The sequence below is a fragment of the Clinocottus analis genome, unplaced genomic scaffold (assembly GCF_023055335.1).
Source record: "Clinocottus analis isolate CAN_PGR_092001 unplaced genomic scaffold, fCliAna1.0.p SCAF_3, whole genome shotgun sequence".
Taxonomy (NCBI): domain Eukaryota; kingdom Metazoa; phylum Chordata; class Actinopteri; order Perciformes; family Cottidae; genus Clinocottus; species Clinocottus analis.
The window spans coordinates 16206156-16231634 of NW_027176042.1; the positions used below are offsets into that span (position 1 = coordinate 16206156).

The 25479-nt window shown below is 39.5% G+C and overlaps 2 protein-coding genes across 2 annotated transcripts; one reads left to right on the forward strand and one right to left on the reverse strand.

Annotated features, from left to right (window-relative positions):
- The first annotated feature begins 817 nt into the window (after positions 1-817).
- mmel1 (membrane metallo-endopeptidase-like 1) lies at positions 818-18246 on the forward strand. Its single transcript, XM_068594725.1, has 24 exons — positions 818-966; positions 4812-4988; positions 5431-5475; positions 5798-5857; positions 6031-6192; positions 6297-6377; positions 7197-7292; positions 7807-7925; positions 8325-8390; positions 8694-8828; positions 9062-9151; positions 9807-9943; positions 10046-10139; positions 10254-10382; positions 10854-10952; positions 11039-11122; positions 11214-11317; positions 11673-11731; positions 11863-11982; positions 12145-12278; positions 12394-12459; positions 12541-12636; positions 12983-13059; positions 14496-18246. The coding sequence occupies exons 2-24, from the start codon at positions 4832-4834 to the stop codon at positions 14593-14595; spliced, it is 2310 nt and encodes a 769-aa protein (XP_068450826.1). The 5' UTR covers positions 818-966; positions 4812-4831; the 3' UTR covers positions 14596-18246.
- A 670-nt stretch (positions 18247-18916) lies between these two features.
- On the reverse strand, positions 18917-23790 carry prxl2b (peroxiredoxin like 2B). The gene is made up of 7 exons (XM_068594748.1): positions 23586-23790; positions 22948-23152; positions 22450-22501; positions 22049-22112; positions 21848-21923; positions 20917-21035; positions 18917-19225 (listed from the first exon to the last, which is right to left on the reverse strand). Exons 1-7 carry the CDS (start codon positions 23646-23648, stop codon positions 19199-19201), a joined length of 606 nt encoding a protein of 201 aa, XP_068450849.1. The 5' UTR covers positions 23649-23790; the 3' UTR covers positions 18917-19198.
- Positions 23791-25479: the final 1689 nt, after the last annotated feature.

Consider the following 25479-nt stretch of genomic DNA (forward strand, 5'->3'; position numbering starts at 1 on the left):
TAAATGTAATAATGCAGTGCTTTGGCAAGAGAATGCGTTGGCATGTGAGCAACAAAAAGGCTCTTTGACATACTCAATGCACATTTGATTTTGGGTTGGATCCACTGTATTTGTTGACTCTCATCTTGTTTCGGGGCCGCATCAGCTACCTGAGCAACTGAGCGTCAGCCAAACACACTCTTCCTTTTTATTTTCAGCTAATCAGTGTGCTTAATCAGGCTGATAATGAGCCTTGGCACCATGCCATTTCAATCTGACTCCAGGCCAGGGTTCAGATCCCCACCAAGGAAGACGGCGGGCATCAGAGGTCTCGCTGAAGACGGCTCTTCCTGGACACGAGAGGAGAGCGGGATGACGAGGGCAACAGTGACGAGTGGTGCTTGTTTTCCTGATAACAGGAGGGCATGAATCCACAATTTGTTATGGCTGCACAGGTGATAAACACAGCTGAAAAGGAATACAAACTCTGTTACTATTATCTGTCTACAGAGCTCTTTAGGAACATGTTTGTCTTATCTCTCTGTAAGATTTCCAGATTTTTCCCTCCTCTCAGCAGCTTTATAGACTCCACACAGAGAAAAAGAGGAATTGATGCTCGCTGGAACACATCATGTTGACCTTTCAGCACAAATCATAATCCACCTCAACCCCACATAACACACATTCCCAACATTTACTTGAATCGAAAACAATCCAGTAGCCTTCTGTCACCTCCCATCTGCCTCCCCGCTCTCCTTCCCTCCCTCCTCCCGTCCCTCCTTCCATCTCTTGCTCTCCCTCTGTCTCTGCTGCCTCACTCATTCCCTGAGCAGCACACTGAGTTGGATAACGTCTCCTTCAACCCGCAGCACAGACTCATTTCTCTACACACCAGCTCTGAGTAGCTGCTCAGCAGGGGTGTTTGAGATATTAGCGCGCTGTTGGGGGGAGCAACGGCTCAGGGACTTCTACCATCCACGTACCAAGGTAAGACTCTGGATCCTTGAGATTACGTTCCTGCTTGCTGTCAAGCACCAGAGTGAAGGCGGTTAAAGTTAGCCACCTGAAACTGCGCTGAATAACAGAAAGTATCTTGGCAGTCTGACCTGGCGAGTTAATCCTTGTTTTTGTTTGGAGTGGTATGTTTAGAGAACAGTACCAGTCACTGAATGTAATCTCAATGTGCTTAAAATGAGGGGAACTGAAAACATTTAGTTCAGATTGGTCTCACTTTCAGAAAATGGATTTGATCTTGACACACTGAACCTCTGCCCTGTGAGATTACACCATGCCAATGCGTTGTTTCATGCTTCATGTAATATGCTTTCCTTACTTGTCTCGTTGAGACATATTCAGAAAAGTGTTATTGCAGGTCAGTTTCTGAACAACCACATTTTTTTACATAGACTCCTTAATCCTGTGTCACTGATCGGATCGGTAGCTTTTTTGCATTGATGCTCTTTTCACCGGTGACAGAGTTAGGTTGTAACACCTAAGAAGGCGGGTCTCCTGTTTATATGTATTAAGTACACAAATAGTCTGTAGTACTAAGTGGTAACAGTACCCGAGGGAGTGGATCTCCTGTGTACATGATTGTGTTTTTTTCTGTAAATCTGTCCAACTCTCTGTAATAATGCATAAAGGCTATAAAGGCTGCGTTCTCATGATCTTCTTGGTTCCCCAAGTTAAGACAGAGTCCCTTTTCTCCGGGGGACTGTTGATGAAATCAATTTGAAACCAATATGTTATATTGAATCAGTGTTGTACATGCTCACACTGATGACAATTTGAGTTTACAATGGAAAATGTTGACCTAAATTTAGGTTAAAATCTTCATTTTCTTTGCTATACTGTGAAATTAGTCAGATTTATTTTTTCCAGCATCTGGTCCCACACCACCAGGCTCAGGGACAACAGCTTCATACCACAGACCTCAAACACATTTATGTGTGTATGTATGTATGTATGTATGTATGTATGTATGTATGTATGTATGTATGTATGTATGCATGGCTGTATGTATGTATGTATGTATGGATATATATCTATATATATCTATATTATATATAGATATATATATACACACATATATATATACATATATATATATATATATATATATATATATATATATATATATATATATATATATATATATATATATCCATACATACACATACATACACATACATACACACATATATATATATATATATATATATATATATATATATATATATATATATATATATATATATATATATATATATATCCATACATACACATATACATATGTGTTTGTGTGTGTGTGTGTGTGTGTCGTGTGTGTGTGGGTGTGTTGTGTGTAATCATATTACAGCTATTGAGCTTAAAAGCCAACGTGTATAAGTTAATAGTTAATGATCATACTTTATTCAGAATTTATACAGTATGTTTATAACAATGTTACAAAGTTCTTTACAATAACATAACATAAAAATGATCAGATTAAAATATAAAATAAACAAAAGAATAAAATGGTGCATTATTAGATAAAAAGACAGTGAAGAATATTATATTTCAGTCTGTCACGGACCAGGCGGCGCGGCCATGACAAAAGGAGGGAATACACAGAGAAGTGAGTGATTTGACAATGAGTATGGTTTATTTACTCACAAACAAAAGACAAACCCGACAGTGGTGCACACCCAACCTGGCGTCTCGGGGAGTGAGAGAGAGAGCTCAGGCCCGAGGGCCTCGTGATTGGCCACTAATTAGCCGAGGTGTCCCCACTCTCCTATGCCCCGCCCACCTGCACACCTGCAGGGACAACGGCCAGTGGCGGAGACGGTCGTCACAAGTCTGTCATTTTTTGTATTCTATATTTTTTGTATTCTGCTTCAACTAACACAATGGCATAGCCTTAGTGCATTATTGATACACCAATAATACTGATAATAATAATAATGATGTAACCAATGCTAAGATGTATTATTATTATTATTATTGTCTGTGTTTTGCTGTATTAAAATGGACTTGAAACAAATTGATCTTCACTCCAAATAACTCCGGTGAGAAGCATTAATATGTTGTTCACTGTTTCTCAAACTACTTTGCTTCACCTCTCTTGGAAATTTCTCCTTGTAAATCTCCTCTTGAAATAGAAAGAGGCGGTGGACATTATATATGCATTGGTTTATGTTTGCTTATAAATACAATTAGAAATGGGTGTTTCTAAAACAGGGAGGAATTAAAGAGAAACGCTGCAGTTTAACATCTGAGGACATTTAAAGATGTGAATACCCATTCCTATTGGACACATCATGTTGTATTGACACAGTAGACTGCACATTATGGCTCAGTTCTCCAGCATGTGACGCCTGACTTTAATGCAGTCGAACAGGATTTTGCCTCAGAGACAGTTTCAGTGCAGTCTGATGCTGAGGATGTCAGTGAAGCTCTAACAAGCCCCTGCCTGCTCTTCATCACTGTAGTGCCAGATATGTGCCCATGAGTATTCATCAGGAAGGGCTAATGGGGCACAGCAGTGTGAACCTCTGATTTACAGCCCGGCCTCTGTCAGGCCTAATGATAGGGCGATGGGGCTGGTTATGGAGAAACAGGTGCTGCAGAGTGAATAGATGCAAAGCAATGCCGCTGAAAGCCACGGGTGATTGTCATTTTGTCCCCTGAACAAATGCTCATTTGCAATATTGTGTTCACACATACATAATTATTGTGCAAGGAAATTAACTCTCTTGAAGTAGGCTTTCGCCTAGATGCCTGGTATGTGTGTGCGGAGCAAACATTTCCAACAATAGTCAATGAAAGTAGGTCTAATGGTTCGTTTACTCTTCCCAAAATTGTTTCCAGAGTAAATGTCACATTCAAAATACACAACAACTCTTGATTCATATTAAAAACAGATGGAGCTCAATGATAAAGTGAGAAACAATGTCTTAAATGAACTGAGTGAGAGATTTAATGAATACATTGTTAACTTGGATAACATAATCCATAAAGACAACTATTAAAGTAAATTTACAAAATGGACAATACTAGTAATAATCATATTGGCCAACAGCGCAAGTGTTCTTGTTGTTAGAAAAAATATTTTGGTCTCAGTGAGATAATATACTAGACTTGGGAATCTCACATATAAACACATATCGTTGTGACGCCTAACGACATGAGATGTAAGCAGTGTTTTCTTTTTTTCACAGATTGTTTTATTTAAAGGATTTTTTTAAGACAACACAAGGAGCTAAAATTATCCAATACTTATTATGACAAAGGCAAAAGTAAAAATAAACATTTTGCATCATATCAATGTTATTCACTCCCTTTAAAATGATGTTGGACCCCCAGGTTGGGAACCAATGACTGAAGGTGTCGTGAGCAGCAAAGTAAAGCAAACAGGGAGACGATACAATCATTGTGTCATCTCCTACTGACTCTCTCAATTCCTTTTGAATTTCTCCCACATTAAGGTCGCATTGATGGAAAATAAATGCAATAGAGGGATTGTAGACCCAACGTCCAATTTTGTTAAATAACAGTCGAACAAACTATTTATGATAAGCTTATAAAATGAACGTATTACATTACTTGAGAAAAGAATGACACGTAGTGACGAACTGTTTTAGTGCAACGAGTTGAGAACTGTTTCACAACTCTTATCAGTGAAGTTGTTGTAGGTGTTTAGCAGTTGAAGCTCACTCAGGTCAGCTGGCACAGTTTACTGATGGATCACTGCACAGCCCACACACACACACACACACACACACACACGCACACACACACGCAGCTCTGTGTATGGACCATCCCACACTCCAATGGTGTCTTTCCCTCAGAGCCGTCAGTGAGGAGGAATATGGGCAAATCCGAAAGTCAAATGGATATCATGGAGAAATCAAGTAAACCAGGAAAGCGTCGTTGGACTTTCGCAGAAATCGGTCTGTCTGTGCTGCTGCTGTTGGTCAGCTGTGCCTTGGCGGGGCTGGTAGTCCTCTACACATCGATTGTGAAAGGTAATGGCTCTGTCAGGCTCGATGTGGAACGATTCAGATATTGCAGACGGCAGCAGTAATGACACAGCAGCGACTCTCTGCTCTGTTTGTTGTGTAACTGCCAGCTGACACTGACACAGGAAATTATTCTGACCCTAGAAATGCATTCAGATATGACCACGGCATCGCTTTATGCAACACGCTGATGCACATATGTCATCTGTTAAAGGTTAATGTCAGTAACCAAAAGAATAAAAAATAAGCCTTGTATCATATTGACTCTACACACAAGTGGGAAACTCCTACTTCAGGCTCTCTTTTCTTGAGTTTCGTTTGTTAGAATAGATCCTTTGTGTTCTTGTGTAGCAATTTAGATTCTCTGGTTTTGATGTTAAATTGAGAATAAAATCGTCCCCACTGGTTCAAATGTTGTCCAAAAATATGTTTCTTCCAACCAATTCAGAACAATCTAACAAGACGAGTGTGTCACGGAGCTCAACAAGTGAAGGTGAGTGTCGATCCCTTTAAGCTTGGCATCTGAACACAGGCAGCACGGAGGGATAAGTGGGTTAGCAAGTGTCATATTGGAGCCTGCACCTCTGACAGTCACTGTAATACTGTAATTCCCTTCAATGCCTGATCAGCAGTGTCACACAAAAGTGAGAGAACAGAGTCATTGCTGACATAGACATTGCCCTTCACAAACACAGACACAGACTACACTGCGCCATTGATCGAGACCATTTTTTGTTTTACTTGCCTCATTTGGTGTTTAGTTTGTGATAAAACCTGCATGCTTTCTCATAAATGTTGACACTGATTTTTTCCAGGCCAGCTGTTTCGCTCCAACCCCAACAGTGTATGCACAACTGCAGACTGTGTTAATGCCGGTGAGGGGAACTGTTTTTTCTTCACTCATCCTGCTGTGCCATTTTGCAAACAATGTCAATCCCCCCGCCCCTCCATCCTCCATCCTCTCCGCCTCACTATTGCTACAGAAAAGTTGACCAAATGTGGATCTTCATAATCTTGTCTCTCTCTCTGTCCCTCTCCCCTCTCGTAGCTGCTCGGCTCCTGAGGAACATGGATGATTCTGTGAAACCTTGCGATAATTTTTACCAGTATGCTTGCGGGGGTTGGCTGGAGACACACATTATCCCAGAGATGAGCTCCCGCCACAGCGTCTTTGACATTCTGAGGGACAAGCTGGAGATTGTCCTCAGAGGTCAGCTGGGTCTGACCTTTGGTGGTCAGTGGGCTGGAGCATTCAGAGCTGTTGCGTGGGCTTCATTCAGAGATGACATGTCTGCTTGTGTTTTGTTGTTGCAGGTGTTCTTGAGACAGCGAATGGAAAGGACAGAAATGCCATCAAGAAGGCCAAAGTCCTTTACAACTCCTGCATGAATGAGAGTAAGATTGTCTTGTCTAAAAATGGGTGTTTTACATCTGCAGGCAGGCAAGAACACTTAATAAACAGTTTGTGTTTGAGGCTTTTCTTTCCTCGGACAGGGTTTCTTGCAGTTCAACAAAATACAGTAAATTTAAAACTTTTTAAGCTCTTATTAATTCAATATAGAATGTAATGTAATATCTGTTTCAAGATTATACTGGCCAAAGTTGTACTGCTTAAACTAGTATTACATATTGTATCATATCTTTTCAGTACTTCATGAAACATCAAAGTATATGGGATTCATTACTAATCATATAGTTTATTCAATTGATGCAGCCTGGACAGATAAGGTGTATCAATATGGATAAATAGATTAATTAAAAAGGGTTAATCAATTTAAGTTCAGTTTTTGCTAAAATAATTGTCATTTATAGGACGCTGCCTCTGAAGCTTGCAGTAGTGACAGTATTTGCTATAGGTCTGATGTGGCCAACTGAAACTCTACCAGAGAGATCTGACGTGCCTCCTGAAGTTCAATCAACAGTCAAAACAAAGAACACATTAAATGTTTACTTTTTGTTTTTAATTAAAGAAATTTGACTCAAAACTTGAAAATAGAGCGGTCCATTTGTCAAGGGAATGCCGATGTTCTCATTTTCCTTTGAGGACATGTTGTCCGTGCTGGTTCAAAAGTTAAGATTTAAAGTGTATTCTTGAGGTGGGATTGTTTTTGTTAACTTCTCAGTAAAAATGAAATGTCATTAAATCCCAATGAGGCATGTTGTCTCACAGAATGAGCAGACAAACAGTGTTGTTGTGTGGTTTTTCACCGACAGGCCTCATAGAGCAGCGTGACTCCCAGCCCCTCCTGGAGCTCATTGAGAGTATCGGAGACTGGCCTGTGGCGTCAGATGCCTGGAACACCACGACAGGTATATAAAAACACACTCTGATCAACGTCTGCAGCTTGCTTTGTGCAAACACGCACGTGCAACACATCCACACAAACAAGCACTCATGTTCCTACTCAATAACATGTGCTCGGGCAGAGCTTGTGCAGCTATATTTGCACGGAATTGCTGAATGTGAGCTTTGTTGCTGGGATCAAGGGGCCAGCCGGCTGGCCTGAACCGTCATGTGTGGAGTTCAGGAGCGTGGTAAGTGGGAAGAGAAGCAGGTCCTCTCTCAGGACTGTGAAGGATGCTTTAAATAGTCCACAGAGCACTTCCCCAAGCTCCTGGCTCTTGCCACTTTAATTAAATGTAATCATGGATGGTGGCTCAGACATAATTAACCACACATTGCTGCATTTGCACAGATTTTCACAGAGAGCCCAGTTAAATGGGCAGCCGAGGCAGAGAGGGAGATGAATTTTTGCATCCTGCTACATTGAATAATTCTTTACAGCTGTTTGAATTAAGAGCCATTATTATTGTGCACTTGCAGAGGAAGCGTGGAGCCTCGAGGACATGCTGGCAAAGCTTACTGCTCGTTACCACAAGAAAGTTCTTCTGGACATGTATGTGTGGACGGACGACCGGGACTCTCGGCGCCACATCATTTATGTAAGATCACAAAGAACAAAGGACAGTCATAATGCCATTATACAGTCACTTCCCTTCCCTGCCTGTGGCAGTCAGCTCACGCCCATTTATTATACTGTGTGAATCTTTAAGACTGGTATACAGGATGCACTCTACTATATAAACTACAGGCATCTTGTTCATGGCAATGAAGGAACACCCAGGACAACATGGAGGCTCATTGATGTGTTTTAAAGGTTTTTAGACTCAGGCTTTACCCACTCAGATAAAGCTTGTGTAATTTGTTCATCAATAGTTTTGGTCATTTCATGGGCCTTATTAATACTCTGAAAAATATAGACTACTGACATCTTTATCCCTTAATAAAATGGTTACAACTAACCAAAATGCTTAATTGTTATTCTTGGCTGCTGTGATTAGATTGATCAACCAGGACTTGGCATGCCATCAAGAGACTATTACTTCAATGATGGAAACTACAAAAAGGTAAGGCATTCAATGATCAGTTCACCGAAATCACAAGAGAACATATTTTCTTTGTCATGGTTTTGAAATACTCTCGACAGAATTATAGGTCTATTTGAAAAATCAACAGCGACTTCGCTTTACAAAATGTAATGTCACAGTTGCTTTGAAATGACTTTCTATTAAATAAACTGTCCACAGTCACATCTTAATCATCTCTGGTTTTAGCAGTCTCTGGATTATCCTTATTTGACTCTTTATGTTCAAACAAAACCTTGATTTTGTTGAGGCAATACAATTAATTAGCTTGTGATTGCACCACAGGTTCGAGAGGCCTACCTACATTTCATGGTGTCTATTGCGAAGATAACCCGAGAGGACAGGAACTTGACTCAGGATGATGACCGTGTGTGGGAGGAAATGACACAAGTGCTGGAGCTGGAGACAGACATCGCCAATGTGAGTGCCAGCCACAACAATATTAAAAATGAGTACATCGTCTCTGCTTCCAGTAAATTAACAAACTGGGCTAGTTTCAGTGTGGACACAGGAGATCAGCCACACTTAAAACCATTTCCTTTGTCCATGTCTGGCAAGAGGAGCAGGGTGAATGCCACACTGCTGATGAAAGGAGAGCAAAATATGAATATATTTTGTTTATAGAAGGCTTCTTTCTTCTTGATGCTGGACAGGCCACATCACCAGCAGAGGAGCGCCAAGATGTCACGGTTCTCTACTACAAGACGACACTTGAAGAGCTGCAGAGGACGTTCAGCTTTAACGTAAGTGGGATTTCACTTATTTATTGTGCGTTACAGCTCCTTGTGTTAAAGATGGTATTCCAAAGTGCCACTTGAAGGCTTGCTGTTAACGTGTCGTTGACCAAGAACACATTAAATGTTGATAATGTTCCAATATATATTATGAGAATACATGTCAGACTCTTAGGACCTCTTATTGTTGTTGTTTCAGCAGTTCTCCAGCCTTTATTAGACAGAGACAAGTAGTCATAGTCTGGCATTAACAGAAATATTAGAAAATAGAAACAAAAAAATAGAACATTGAATTATATTTACAATTGTTTTTTTTAAAGAAGCATACAAGGTACAAAGTATCATATACACCCCTTATGTGAGTGTTCAAGAAGCATATATCAATAAAATACGTATGAAAATAAAGGCATTGGTTAGCTCTATCTTTGACTTGGTTCCTTCTTGTGTTTTTAAAAAATAAGTTGCTGATTCTATTCAATAGCACAACGTACTGCCTTCAGAAACTGGTTTAGAGATGAATTTAAGCTGCGCTTACTGTGGTGTCATGCCCTCACCTCTATAGAAAAGTAGCTGGGAACACTTCCATTTACAACATATTAAACCATATTCAATGGTATTTGAACCATATTTAACATGCAAAATGTCTCCTACCTTTTTTTTCCAGGGTTTTAACTGGACACAATTTATTCAAGGCGTGTTGTCCAGTGTGTCCGTTGAGGTGCAGCGAGAGGAGGAGGTGGTAGTTTACAGCTCCCCTTACCTTGAGAAGATGAACGACGTTCTCTCCAAACACAGTGTCAGGTCAGTCCAAGAGAGTTATGCAAACAGGAGCCCATGAAAATCTAATTATCACAGAATAGCTACAATTCAGCCTACTTAGACTAAAAACATTTATGTTTGCAGAACTATGCAGAACTACCTCACCTGGCAGCTCATCATTGACAGAGTTAATAGCTTAAGTCGCCGTTTCAAAGACGCCAGAGCCCGTTACAGAAAGGTGAGCCGGGCATGATGTATGAGAGCGGCAGACATTAAAATAAGCTTGTTCAAAAAACGGAATTATAAAGTGTTGATGGTGTGTGTGTGTGTGTGTGCATGTCTGTATGGTCAGACTCTCTATGGGACCACTGTGGAGGATGCGTGGTGGCGAGAATGTGTCCGTTATGTCCAGAGCAGCATGGAGAACGCAGTTGGAGCTCTGTATGTGCGTGAAACCTTTGCTGGTGAAAGTAAACAGATGGTACGTCCCTCTGGTCTGTAACATCAGCTTCCTTAGAGCATAGACATCAGCTGGCACCACAGAGGCAGTTTACGTCAAACTATAAATCCAAGCTGTAACTGTCGCATGCTGCATTGCCGTTAACAATTCCTGGAATTATGTGCCAATAAATCAAGAACATTGATTCAGAATAATTTGTCTGCCATAGTAATTGTTAACACTTTTGTGCTCTTTGACATTAAGTGCACTTTTGTAACATCAAATGCAGGTTTCTGCTTTTTTACACCCAACTGTAACATATGATAATGGAGATGACGTCGCAAGTCCCATCATTACAAATGAATTGTCTTCGCCATTTGCATTTTGTGCTCGTACAGTATTCATTATGTATCGTGAACACAATCTATTTATTTACTATAGCATTGTTGTGTCTGGGACCCCATAACTATGACATTTTGTTTCTGAATGGGATTGTGATGACACTGTTCTCAGGTCAGTGACCTTATCGGTAAGATCCAGAAAGCGTATGTGGAAACGCTGGAGGAGTTGAGCTGGATGGATTCTCCCTCAAAGGAGAAGGCAAGAGAGAAGGTAAAGTACATAGCCAGGTGGAGAAAATACAAATGTATCTCTCAATGTTCCATATTATCATACTTAGTGTTCTGCATGTCGTGTAGGCCATGGCAATCAAGGAGCACATTGGCTATCCGGATCATATTCTGCAAGAAAGCAACCAGAAGCTTGACCAGGAGTACGCTCATGTAAGTAAGAGCTGAGTCTGTTTCCACGTTGCGCGGCAAATAAACTGAAATATGTCACTGACATCAGACTTTTTCCAATGTCTCATTCCAGCTGAATTTTAGTGAAGAACACTACTTTGAAAACGTTCTCGAGAACCTCAAGTCTGAAGCACACAAGAGTCTGAAGAAGCTCCGAGAACCAGTTGACCCTGACTTGTAAGCTGTTGATGGATCTGTCCAATCTGATCTCATCACTAAAACATATGCTCAGGCGGTCACCATGAACGCTCAGCGCTCTCCATGATATCTCATGACATGAGGTTGATAGATTAAAGTCATAGTAAACAGCCTTGTTCTCCAAAGAAAATGGTGCATTGAATGTCTTACAGTGACAACATAACGGTTCTCTCTTTGTCTTCATCAAATAAACCCCAAAGAAGACTTAAAAATGAAGGTCTAAATATTAAATGGTGTAAAAATATGCTCTGTTTATGTATTTTACAGCACAGTGTCCTCAAATAAAAATGCAGTTTCATGCACTTGTATCAATGATAAACCAATCACTCCTCAGGTGGATCATTGGTGCTGCTGTGGTGAATGCATTCTACTCACCCAACAGAAACCAGATCGGTAAGAGCTTTGCCTGTGTGAGCAAATAAGACTTGTTTTTAGGGTTAAACGGTTACACCTCGGTGTAATCCTGTTAACGGTTGCCAGTGCTTATTGTGTTTTCACTCCCGTTGTTTTTGTTGTTGGTCCAGTGTTCCCAGCAGGAATCCTGCAGCCGCCTTTTTTCAGTAAACATCAGCACCAAGCCCTTAACTTCGGTGGAATAGGAATGGTTATCGGACATGAGATCACACACGGATTTGATGACAACGGTGAGACGTGAACGAGTCATCATGGTTATGTTGAGCTGTCTATCATTCACTGTTATTCCAACAGCTTAATGTAACAGTCTGCTGGTGACACAAGTTACTGCTTTTAAGATGCATCGTGTTTGGTAAACAGTACTTTACCTCGTGTGTTGTGTTTCCTCACAGGGCGTAATTTCGACATGGATGGTAATATGCTAAACTGGTGGAGTAATTACTCTGCTGAGCATTTTAAAGAGCAGTCCCAGTGCATGGTTCAACAATATGGCAACTTTAACTGGAAGCTAGCGGGTGGACAAAACGTAAATACCCAGTGACAAATAATCCCAGACAATGTGAACCATGTATTAAGTGACCAGCAGAATGAGTGTCTTCATGTTGCTGTTTGTTTTCATGGTCGTGTCCGTGTGGCTGCAGGTCAGTGGAATCAGCACGTTGGGGGAGAATATTGCAGACAATGGAGGCGTTCGTCAAGCATATAAGGTTAGATGTTGCACAAAGCCCCACGTTACTATTCCATAAGTCCAAAATGTAAAACTTGCGTGTGTCTGTGTGTGTTTACAGGCTTATCTGAAGTGGGTGGAGATGGAGGGGGAGGAGCCTCGTCTACCTGGTCTACACATGGATCACAAGCAACTTTTTTTCCTTAACTTTGCCCAAGTAAGTCAGAATAATGAGGCAATGTGGATTGTATTATTTCAGCAGACAATGATGTCTCCATCTGGAGCAGAGAGTCAAAGTTCAGGAGGGGCATTTTTAAGTGGATCTCTGGTGCTGAGAAGTAAACACTGGGGCAAAGGGTTAGAGGGTGAAAGGCCGAAGCAATCCCAGAGCAAATCTGTACGCACGCACACAAGCACACACACACACACACACACACACACACACACACACACACACACAGGCAGAGGGTGAAAAAGATCAGGTCAGTGAAAAGGGATGTAAAGCATAAGCAAAAAACTGTGATTATATTCCACATTATTCTCCTTTTTTTTTTTTTTTTGAGGTGTGGTGTGGCGCTTATCGGCCTGAGTATGCCAGCCAGTCCATCAAGACTGACTCTCACAGTCCCTTGGAGTACAGGTGAGCCTTTGCATGTTCATATATAATAGGGCTGCACGGTGGTGTAGTGTGTAATGCTAAAATATAGTAATTATAATGTTCTAAACTGATTTAAATGTTTCTCAGAGATGTTGGAAGCAGATGGTGATAGGGAAATGGATCAAAGGACTGTTGCCCTGTGTATGTATATGAGGTGATTTCGTAAACTGATGGGGTGTTGATTTCCCAGATCAAAGGAGATTGTGACTTCTTTGATCTCAAGGACCAAGAGACAAAAGGGTGAAGATGGGCGGGTATTCAGTGTTCTCTTTGTTTCAAGTGCTTTGAAAGTGTGATTTATCATGTATAAAAGAGGGATGTGACTGTTGGTTCATTGAATTCGGTGTCGCAGACTGCTTTGGGTACCTTTCCTTCTTGCAAGAATAAACAGACGAAAGACAATTTTGATTCAGAGATTCCATTCCTACTTAGCAGATCAACTGAGAAAATCTTCCATTCTTCGTCTCACAGTCCAAAGACATGCAGCATAGGTTAATTGGAGGCTCTGAATTATATATGTGTGTGTGTATATATATATGATCAGCTTGCTTGACTCCCTCTGGTTTACAACTGAGGATTTGTGAGACACTTTTATTCTCTCAGCTGTGCTAAACTTAAAGATGTTCCTGTAGCTCTCTTCGTGTTTTAACTAAAGATTCATTGTTAGTTTTGGGACTTTTTAATAGATTCCTAACACATTTTAGAAATACTCAGGATGTATAGAAAATAGAGTCTGTTTGTTTATTTAAGTACAGCTAGATAGATAGATAATTACTTTATTGATCCGCAAAGGGAAATTCAGGTAACACTGAGTAAATATTAAAGAATCTTCTTTGTGAAAACGGTCGCTCTTAGGTCAAATCAACAGACTATTATTACTGTGCAGATCCTTTTGTGTTTGGGTAAAGGCAGCAGTTTTAAGCAAAAAAGCTCGAAAATATATTTTCATACTCAACCTGCTTGGTACCAACAGCAGCCAGACAAAGTAAGTGAGAAGTTGTAGAAGATAGTGAAGCATTCAGCAGCTGATACTGATATTTTTGTGATAACTTGTTGGAGATCAAATACAGAGCTAAAAAGAGAGTGAATATTGAACTTGCAATCACCAAGTGTACAGAAACACAACTATAAAGGAATTCTTGCTCTGAAAGTGGCCAAAGAAAAAACAGTTATTGTAGCTTTAAAGTTTGTGTCATGTAAAATCTGAACTTTTGTTTCGAAGCAAATATCATGTAGTTTGTCTCCTTTAAAATCTTTTGTCGGCCTGTCATTTGATGCGTGCATGGAAACACAACTCAATTGAGTGATGTAATCCGCAGGTCCATTTTCTGATCCCCGATAAAAAAAAGCTGGCCCTCTGGCATTCATAACACATTGAAGCTTTTGCCATGATGTTTTGTTTTTTCTTTTGTCTTCAGGGTGCTTGGATCTCTCCAGAACTTCGAAGCCTTCTCAGAAGCTTTTCAGTGCCAAAAGGGCAGTCAAATGAACCCCAAGAGGAAGTGTCGCGTCTGGTAGAACATTTTACTCTTGCGAAATGTATTTCTTGACTCAAATTAAAACAAGTTGGTCCTTACACACACTGCTTATTTCCAATTAATTTGGGGATAAGATGACACCGATATTTGCATACAGTAATGTAGATGTCATCCCAATGGACGTCAACTACAACCTAGTTTCAAAACTTGAAGCACATATACGTAGAATATATAGAAGAAACTTGCTAACGTATCTCCTCAAGTTTGAAGTGTTGTCTCTGGATGAGTAGGTCCTTTTTTTTTTTTTTTTTTTGCTGTGTCCCACGACTGATGACAAGTGGGTCCATGAATAAAATGGCTACATAGAAAACTAAGAGCTTGTGAAAAAGGTTAAAGCTTATACGGCTGGCTTTAAATGCTTGGCCTGCCTTTCTGGAATTAATCCTTAAAGAAATCTCTCGTGCAGATCTTTGTGATTTTTACATTATTGTTTGGCACAAAGCTGCCTTGGTGTCTTTTCTCTGCTGTATTGTTTCCAAGAAAGTCTGTCGTTTCAGAAGAAACAATAGGGAAAAAATCTAACTCTGACTGAAGAGTATGAAACAAATGGAAGCTCTGGGCTTTGCCGAAGTAGAGCTACAATAGAATCAGTCACACTCTAAGAGTTTGCTCATTTACTGTTACATGAAACAAATTACCTAAAGACTTTAAGACTGTTAAATCTTTGCAGCTTTAACCTTAAATTAACATTCTAAGAGAGCTGCGGCTTTCAACATTTTTACACTTACAAAGTGGATGAGTATAAAAAATGTACAAAGCCATTAAATACTTTATGGAGGATCATTTTTCTGTCTATATTTCGTTATCATGTCCTGCAAATGATTGTTGCTCAGTGCTTACTGCAGAAATGTATATGTATGTCATGAAAGCTTTCCTATAAGAAACCGTATTCCAGTTCATTTGAAAAATACTGGTGGCCTGCTACTTTTTTTTAGCTAATGAGAAAACATTTGTTGGTGATAATGATAAAAACAAACAATGTATATCACATTATTGCATTATATTTACTGCCAAGTTTAGATACAGGTTTGGATAAACAGTTAGGTGTTGTGTGTTTGAAGCTTGCTCTCTTTCTTTTTCTTTTTTGCTTCTACACATTCAACCTTTGACCAGATTTTGACTGAGAGGTCATACAAAACTGGCACTTTCCTACTTTATTGAATATTATATTGTCTGCTCGTATCATATCTGTAAGTTTACATTTAAATCAACATAGTGATGTGTAGACAAACTATTATTTCCTTCACCACACAATCTCCTGAGAAGAGACGCAAACACACCGCGATAACAAAACTTTTAGCCTCCGGTAAAGCCAATTACATACGAAGGGAGAAGAAAACCCCCTCCTACACACACTCACACATGAACTGGCAGCAGATGAAGTGGTTTGTCCTCTGATCTCGAATTGATCAGTGCTGTGTAAGATGAAAGGAGGAAGTGCAGTGTGCTGAAGCGTGGTGACGGCTGAAGCCGAGCCACCAACCCACGGGCAGACACACACTGAAGTATGGGGCTTGTCATTAAAGAGATGGCCAGGGCCAGGACTGTTATTTTCTACCTTTATTAACAAGTAATGACAGGAGAATCAAAGCCGAGCAGAACTCATAAGAGAGGCACTGGCGGCAGGAAGCCACCGTTTTTGTGCTGAGGAGAGAGAGAGAGCCTTTAAACACAGCAGAAAAACAAAAACACATCCAGTTCTGAATGTTTGTTTGTTATTAGTCACATTCGGGAGGCCTTGGTAAGCTGAACACGACTCCTCAACAGAGGCCGCTGAGTACGAATGTGCAGATTGAAGCTTTACTCAAAGTCTGTCTGTCAGTCTTTGCTTATTGGAAAATGCTGTTAGCAGATAGCAGACGGAGAGGACACAGTGATAAGAACATGTATTTTTTGTTTTACTTTGAATTTAAGTGGTGATAGTGTGATGCCATCTTTAAGCTTGATATTTTGAGAGTCATTTGGATTAGGAAATATGTACCACTTTCATATCTGCTTCCTTTTAAATCAAGCTATCGACAGCATATGGTTTGATTAGCTTAGAAATAAAACTAGAAATATGGTCTATGGTTACTCTACACGGCAGCTGGATTCTTGCAATGTAATACGATCACGTGAGAATTGCGGGATCATATATCACATAAAAATCCAACTTGTCAGGCTTCAAGTAATGCGTTTGTGTTCGGTAAGCCAGAACGAGGACCAATCAGTGTCCTCTGAGGCGCTACGGGCAGCAAGACGTCACGAGAAGCAACTGTTCATTCTCAACAACAGTTGCGTCTCCTAAAGAGGTTATAGATGCTGCATCAGAACTGCAGAATATGTCTTTATTGTAATAGGAGCAAAGAATGAAGCTGAAGGCTTTTTTTAATGGAAAATATATTTTTCCGCTCTTCAGTTTCCAATGACGGCCTCTCAGATGGTTCTGTGTAACAAACCATCTGAGGAACCAGAACAGAAACTTTAGATTTTGGTATTGAAAAAAAAAGAAAGAAAAAGGAATTAGTGCCAAACCATCATAATGCCAGTGATTGCCAATATGTCAAGTCAATGTCTTGGCTCCATACAAGTCTGGTTCTCTTCAACAGGATCTGCGACAGTAACACTAAAACTGTTCTTCCCCGTTCAATACAAATTATATACAACTCCCATCCAGAGGCTGTCTGTGTTTTATCAAATGGTACTCTCCTTAATACGACGGCAAATTAAAGCCATTGTAGCTTAAATACAAAACTAGGGAGTTTGGGGAGAGGGGTCATACATCTACAATAAAAAAATATATATTTTCTGGTATTAAAATTTCAGAGAATGTTTAGTTTAATTCTTAAGATATACAACTTTATCTGGGACCATAGAAAGCCTGGAGAGGGGATATTATCCACTTGTTTGGGGGGTGGGTTAACAATTTCTTTGTTGCATCTCAATTATACATGAATTCATACTAAAGCCAGCGTAAAAACAATAACATTACCATTCATGCTGAACTAACATAAGTGTCTGTCTTTCCAGTCTCAGTGCTAAGCTAAGATAACAGTCTGCTGGCCGTAGCCTTATTTTTAAGAGTCAAAGCAATCGAGAGTGGTGTCAGTCTTCTTATCTAAATCTCCTCAAGAAATCAAGCTTCTCACCCCAAATGTCAAACTATTCCGTCAGTAAATTGTTCGGTACGGATTCGTCCTGCGATTTGTCGGGCAACAGCTTAGACTCCTTATTTCATCTGGATATCCTAAAAGGAATAAAACCGTTCAAAGATGTTGACTGAACATTAAAGGGTACATTATATACAACGTGTTATTGTCGATACTTGATGTTCTATACTGCAGTATTTACATATAAAGGATTCAAATCAGGTAAGAAAGGAAGCGTACATTTCTTACCTTAGTGCTAGCTTCACATTTACGTACATGGTGAAATTGTGTTGTTTATAAATTACCAGCCAAGTACAAATACATTATTGTTACAATGAACATGTTTAATCTATATAACCATCAGAAGAGTTTATTTATCTACATAAATATTTATGAACTAAGATTGTTGCTTTGCAAGAATTTAGACGTTAAAGATGTTTTATGAATGTTCCTGCTGCTATGTAATTATCTAGATTGCCATTAAAGTGTCTCAACTGCTACGATGTCAAGTCTCTACTTTGTAATTTGTATTTAATATATTCATATCAAAACAAAATTCATTGTTATGTGTGAAATGTATTTTTTAATTCTTCTTGATGTTTTTTTTTTTTTTAAATAATTTATTCATGCATTTGTGATACTGTAAACCCCAAAAAGCACTCAAAGGCTTTATGTTCATCTATGTATGCAGAGTGACACCGTCGAGTACAACACGGCCCTCAGTCATGCTTACCATCCAGTTATTATAAACACGTATGTGACCACGACGGCAGACATCACAATATGAAGCTTTTATAGTAAAACGCTACATCAGCAATACATTTATAGTTCCAATAGGATGGATGTTGAGTTATGATGGCACATAAAGATCATTGACGTTTTGGGAAATTTGTCTAAAGTTTTATTGCAGAAATGTTATACATTTCCAGCACGTGCGTGACTTTGAGGTGACAACAAAGTCACTCGAAGTAACCAAATCAAGTTGTGATGGTGCCGCAAGATGTTCACTATTAATGTCATTAACAATTGATCTTTCATATGATCCCTCCATCTATGTCACTAAGTTAAAGACATCCTCACCTTTTATTAAAATGCCACTCATGTCTGCATAAAACTGCTTATTGACTGACGAAAAGAAAGTTTGAAAACTTTTATTATAATTGATACACACAAGTTGTTTATTTTATAGAGTGATTGTAATAAATGCAAATTCATAAAAGCCACTATTCATGTTAAAAAATTCACATATGAGTAAACGTTAATGATCAAAGGAATGTCCTCGTTGCTTTTAGTGAAGATAATACAATTATATAATATCTGTCAGTCACAAAGAAATGACAATCAATTAATAATATATGCAGTAGTTTGGTAGTTGCATTATTCAGACACTCCTTAAAATCTTAATTTTAGCTTCCAGATGTGTAGATATTCATGTGGTATGATGTACAGCTGTCGTCATCGTGTACAAACATCATCATTGCACTGCAAGAGAAGGTAGGAAAAGTCAAGTCAATTTAATTTACATAACCTAATATCACAAATAAAATATTTCCCTCAGAGGCTTTACAATCTGTACATCCTCTCTGTCCTTTGACCATCGCTTCAGATAAGAAAAAAAAGTGCTTTTTATTGAGCTTGATTCAGCACAAAAATCATATTTCCTGTTGTCCGTGGTTTAATGTATATTCCTAAAAGCTTTAAAGACTTTTTGGACTATTTTGCCTTCACACATGCGAAAGGTAGCCAGGGAGCATGGTGAGAAACATGATCATACTGAGGATGTTGTGGATACGTGTCCGTGGCCACCATCAAGCCCAATGTTGCTGACTTTCACAACATATCTGTGAGTTACTCACAGATATGGTGATAGGAGAGTAGCACTCCAATTATAGGATCGAGGCCCATGTTATGGGACCTCAGAATCATTGTGCTGAAGTTAAGATGCAGAGTTTTCTGCAGAGAATTCAAGTGTGAGGTTTTCTTGACACGGATAAGAGAAGTAAAAAACGTCTATTAGGTGTTTAAACAGGAAAGATTTGAACAAGAAGACAGTGAATAAGTTGTATCCGTATCAACCTATGACTTCTCTCTGGTAACAGGGCGTCAACTTTTAGGGCCGCTTTTAGACCACCATGTCAGATAGCTTGTGACTCGCAGTTGTCCCGAGGCTGTGGCAATGGCATCTGTTGGTCTACAGACAAGTCATGGGGAAGCCATTCTGTACATGTTGCAAACCCTTTGACATGGTGGGTGTTGTGGGAAACAAGCAACAGCAACGGCAGTGGGCGTTAAAGACCATGTGCTGGATGTCGTGGGAAGCTGAAAGCCCTGATGACCAGAACACGAAACCTCTGGACACAAGAAGTCCATGACCCCTCAATGGTTTCACTCTTAATCTGCTTTTACGCCATAGAACAGGGACTATATTTTAAATGGTTGTTTTTATTTTCTGGTCTATTTTATATATCTGCACCACCAAACTTGAACCATGAGACTCATTCTCTCTTCTTAAAATATGGATCATAGTGCTTATGTTGTTGGAGTCTCTAAGTGGCAATCACTTGTTAACATTGACATGACGATGCTGACCCTTCTTTCTCATAAAATCCTCCTGCACATTAAGTTGCAAAGTTCAGCATAGGCAATACCGTACTGTTAAAAACTTGGCATAGGCACAACATGTATGCTTACATTGGTGCCTGTCAATCTCAGATACCAAAAGCATTATTGAAATACCTAGCTCATGTGTTCTGTGCAAATACTTCTAAATATATAATAATACTGTAGTAATCAGAAAGCTCATGGGGTATTTGTATAATAACCTTACCTTTGTGTGATTTTTTTGTACAATTAGGCACAGGCTGAGATCATCACTCAAGTATAAAAGGTTTGGGGGTCTGAAGACACAGACACTGACGGACCATGAAGATGGAGTAATAAGTGTGAAATTGTCTTTGAAAGGGCTACTCTGCTGTACATGTTGCTACTGACGTAAAAAAGAGTCTACCGGAAGAAACTGATGAAATGACATCGGTCCAGTGTGCTTCAATACACACAATGATATCTTTGTGTTTAACCTTTCATGTCCCTATGCAGCGTAAAAATCCCTTAAAAGGTAAAGAAAGTAAAGCCAATCAAGGAACGAAATTCATAATGGAACATGGGATTCTTACCACTGGCTTCTGTCCTGCTTTTGCTTTGGATGAGATACCCAAAGCCTTGGAAATATCCTCTAGAGGTAAGTGGTCTCCTGGTGAATCCTGGATGAAGTGCACCAAGACCTTTTCGCCACCTTTGCAGAGGAAAATATATTTTGGAGAAATTCGCTAACTTATAAAATCAAGTATACATACATATTTCATATGTATGTGTTACTGGCAATATAAAACAAAGACTAGCAAAGTAAAAACATACAAGTCCCGTGCAATAGAATTTGATTTTACTAAAGTGGTTGTACTAAAGCTTCATTTAAAAACTTTGAATAATTAAGATCTGAATGGTCTCTGATTTATGGCTAAACTTTAAAGGCTAAATTGGTGCTCAAGGAGGAGTAACAAAAAGAACGGTCTGTCTCCAATAAGTATTTTTGCTGAAGCCAAGATCAGGATAGAACGACCTGCAATCTACTCCCTGCATCTGATATATTCCCATGAGAAAAAGCTGCCCATAAACGAGAGCAAACAGATGTGGTTGAATCTCTTCTTAGCTTTCCTCGTGTTGTGCTTTGAATTATTTTAGACTGACTGTGCCTCTCTCCCTCCATGCAAAAAAAAACACCTCTCCTGTGTCCAACACAAAATTAATTGAATAGTTATATCTTAATACCTTTGTGGATACAAGAAATAAAGAAGTGAGGAAAGTCGAAGGCCCTGGAGAGCACTGAAGTTGTTGGAGGGCGAGTGGTTTGAACGACAATGACGTAATGCAGCATTGCCCTCTAGAGGAGAGGCTGCAGAAATGCACAAGGCAATGCTACGAGGTAATCTACAGATTGACATCCCAGAGTTTATAAAGTGTTTGGAACTATCAATTGGTTCAATTATTTTACACACTTTCACAAGACAGATCCTTAGTAATACTCCCTCTGTTGAATGTTGACTGTACCTTTGGCCACAATGAGCATGCCTCCATTTTGGAGCAGATCTCCTGAGAAGTTTCCCTTGATGCCGTCAGAATTGGCCTGAAGACAGAAGAAAAAACAGGCAGTCAGGGGTCAGAGTCAATCCGGTTCTCAGCAACTTAACCCTGCTCCTGTGCCCAAACATATGAGCTGTGAATTAATTATGTAACCATGAAGCTACACACCTTTGCGGCTGCATCTCGTACTTTCTTCCCCAAAGCGGCAGGTACCACAGTCAAGGCTGTGTATCTGAGTGTGAACAGAGTTTCTCAATTACAGATCAACACATGGCAGCTTATCTTTTGCAAAAGAGAGGAAATTAACATGAGCAGTAAAAGCTAATAACCTTTTGAAGAAGGACGTGTATTCAAATGTGCTAATTTATTTGAACAACAGTCCAAAAGCTAAACATAATGCATTGCCAAAAAAACAATCAACAACAATTAATCATTGTGGTTCAAAAGTATCTGACAGAAGTTAAGATCATCTTTGACAAACGAAAGCAGATAAAATCAAGGCTAAAACAAACAGTCACATTAAACAACTCCTCTATCACACAAAGGGAATGTGGATTTACTGTGCTGACCTTTTGAAGCCCAAGTCCTTGAAGGTTTTCTTGTGTTCATCAACATAAACAGCTAAAAGAAAAAGATGATCATTTACAACTCTACAAAATAATAAACAACATTACAGTACATTTATATCTTTGAATTTATAAGTTACATTTACGTTTCATAGGTTTTAGACAAAGTCCGACAAGCGATGTTTTAATCAAGCCTGCATGTTGCCCGACACTTAAAAGAATGATCCCAGTCTGGTCCACACAGTGAGACATACAGCTTAATGATCAAGCACTTTCATTGGATCTATACTGCATTTTGTCTGTTACCTAAAAACCCAGGTATTCATGGATCGGTAATGAAACGCAACAATTGTTCTGGTACATAGTTTGGTTGTGCAAGAGTGACAACGCAGCTATTTGGAATTAACAAGAAGGGTGTTGCAGCAAAGTTGCCAGAAGGTCCTAGGTATTTGAATATGATAAAAGACCAGTGTTGGTCTTAGATGAGTAAGTTCTGCTTACATCCCTTGAAAAACCCTCCTTCCATGAATTCCTTTATCCCAAACTCCTCTGGTCCGACCCCCACCAGCGCTACACCGCTTGCTCTCAGGTCCGGCTCCAGCTTGCTGATCTCTGATGCCATCCACCGACACACCTGACAGCCAAACCTGCGCAGGAAGAACAAGACTACCGGCTGGTCCTGCCACAGGGTCTGGATCTCTACACTCTGAAACACACAGAGGTGGGAAAGGGGGACTCACAGTGGGGCCACAAAACCCGCAACGCACAGGTGACCTATAAAAAGGGAGGGCGCGGATAGATTATACTCATCTGTGAAATCCCACATAGTCAAACAGAACAATATCATACTTTGAATTGCCATGTGTTTCATCAGACAATCATCGTTATGCCATCCCCTGAGTCCTCATTTGACACCAATTATGTCAAGGCTTTGAGGTAATGGCAGGTTTAATACAGCAGGTCTCAGCAGGGATTCTCTGAGGGGAACCAGTCAATCTAACAGCACGGCTTTAGATTAAAAGAGAGCATCTTTAAATACCATCTAATCAATCGAATTACGTTACACGTGAACTTTGCGGAAAGCTCAAAGGAGCATAATTATATTTCTAATCAAACCGTCAACTAGCTTTATGGCTTACCTCTCCAGTTTCACCGCTCTTTAACAAGTTATTTCCGAGTTGAACGAGGTCGACGTTTGCCATTTCCGAAGATTGAGGTTACCTCCGCTGACTGCGCCGGTTTAACAAAGATACACGGAATGTGTTTTCCTTCAGAATATACTCGCACAACGTGACAGGTAAGGAGTAGCAATGGTACTCCCAACAGTTGCAAAACATCTGCTTCCTGATACGCCCACTGAGCACTGACGTCCAATCAGATTCTGTTAGCACTGAAAGTCTTTTACAGAGCTTGTGTAAAAGGGGGCGGAGCTTCGGAAAGTCAACTGTCCGCACATGCATCTCACCTCGCACCACACTTGAAAACAGTTTTAACATGAACTCAAAGTGGTGGATGATAAATTAACATATTCAGCGTGTCATAATGCTGTTAAACATATGCTATAATGTGTTTGCACAAGGTGTGTAGTACAAGTGAGCTCAAAGGTAACACGGTTTATAGACGCTAGTGTTACCTTCTGCTATCTATTAACCCTTGAGCCCTTATGTTCTGCTGTTTTAACCCATTGGCACTTGTGGTGGAAGACTTCACCACTTAATAATTTCCATTATGCTTTTTACTCCATTTCAGGATGAAATATTGTTCTTTGTTTACTGTACTACATTTATCAAACATCTAATGTTAGTTACTTTAAAAATCAAGATTTTAGCATCCATTAATCCAAAACATATTTTTTACACAACTTTAAACACAATATTATAATATGTGGTACAGTTGTAATTTATTAGTTACATCAGTGCCTTAGCCAGTGTTGCTATGCCTCAGTATGAAGTTGGAAAAAGTCAGACCCTATATAAATGAGCTGCTGTCAGAAGTGGCCCTACAGTCATCGGTGAATCAAGGTATATATTTTATTTATTTATATTAATCACTACCCATACAGACATCTATCTCAAAAAGTTCAACAAAATCACCTTGGAAGAGAAGAGGGAAATAAATCAAAACCAGAGATGACGACGATTCAAACGATTCAACAACTAATTAATTTAAAATGATTTAATTTTGACCGACAATCACAAGTTCTTTATGGTCACAAATGCACACCCAGTGCCTTTACTGCCTGTCAGGACAAGTGTAATTGATGACATGAAGTCGGACTGAACTTTAGATGAGCTGGTTTCCGGGTTCTGGTATTGTCATGGTTTACTGGGACACTTGAGGAAACTGACCCCTCGTTAATAAAATTGGTGTCACCTGCTTTTCATTCTTTTCCCTTATATAGTGACAGTGCTTTCTCGGAATCATGGACCTAATCATGCACACCTGTTTTCATTATCACTGAATGAACAGAAGACGCACAAATTAAATATGCTTGTCATCTGTTATTTGTGCATAACCCCTTACTGATAAATAAGTAGATTGACCAAAACAATAGACTGAAACAATAAGAGAGAACCTTCTGAAATTATTCCCATAATAGCTGAATAGCCACATCAGTATTATTAATTTGACAATTATAACCTTCACGTATTTATTTACGACATTCAAATATACTATTGTAATGAATATACTCAATGTCTTTGTCTCTCACATTATGCAAATTTTCCCAAAGTGCAAGCTCTATATATCTTTTAAAAGGATTGGCTAGAATTAAAATAAACTCTGAGCTTTGAATAATGTTTACCTTAAATTTGTAATAACTGACCCACCAAGGTTCAATTAAACAACTGAATACTCTAATATTGCATATCATTTGTTTAAATTATACAATATTTTGATTATCATCTTATATAATTTCTGAAGTACACTATATTCAAGTAATGTGGAGATGGACAGACAGTTGTTTTTTTCACCGGTGACTGTCCGCGTTGCTGATGTTGCAGGGAGGGAGTGACGTCACGGGAGAGACCGGGA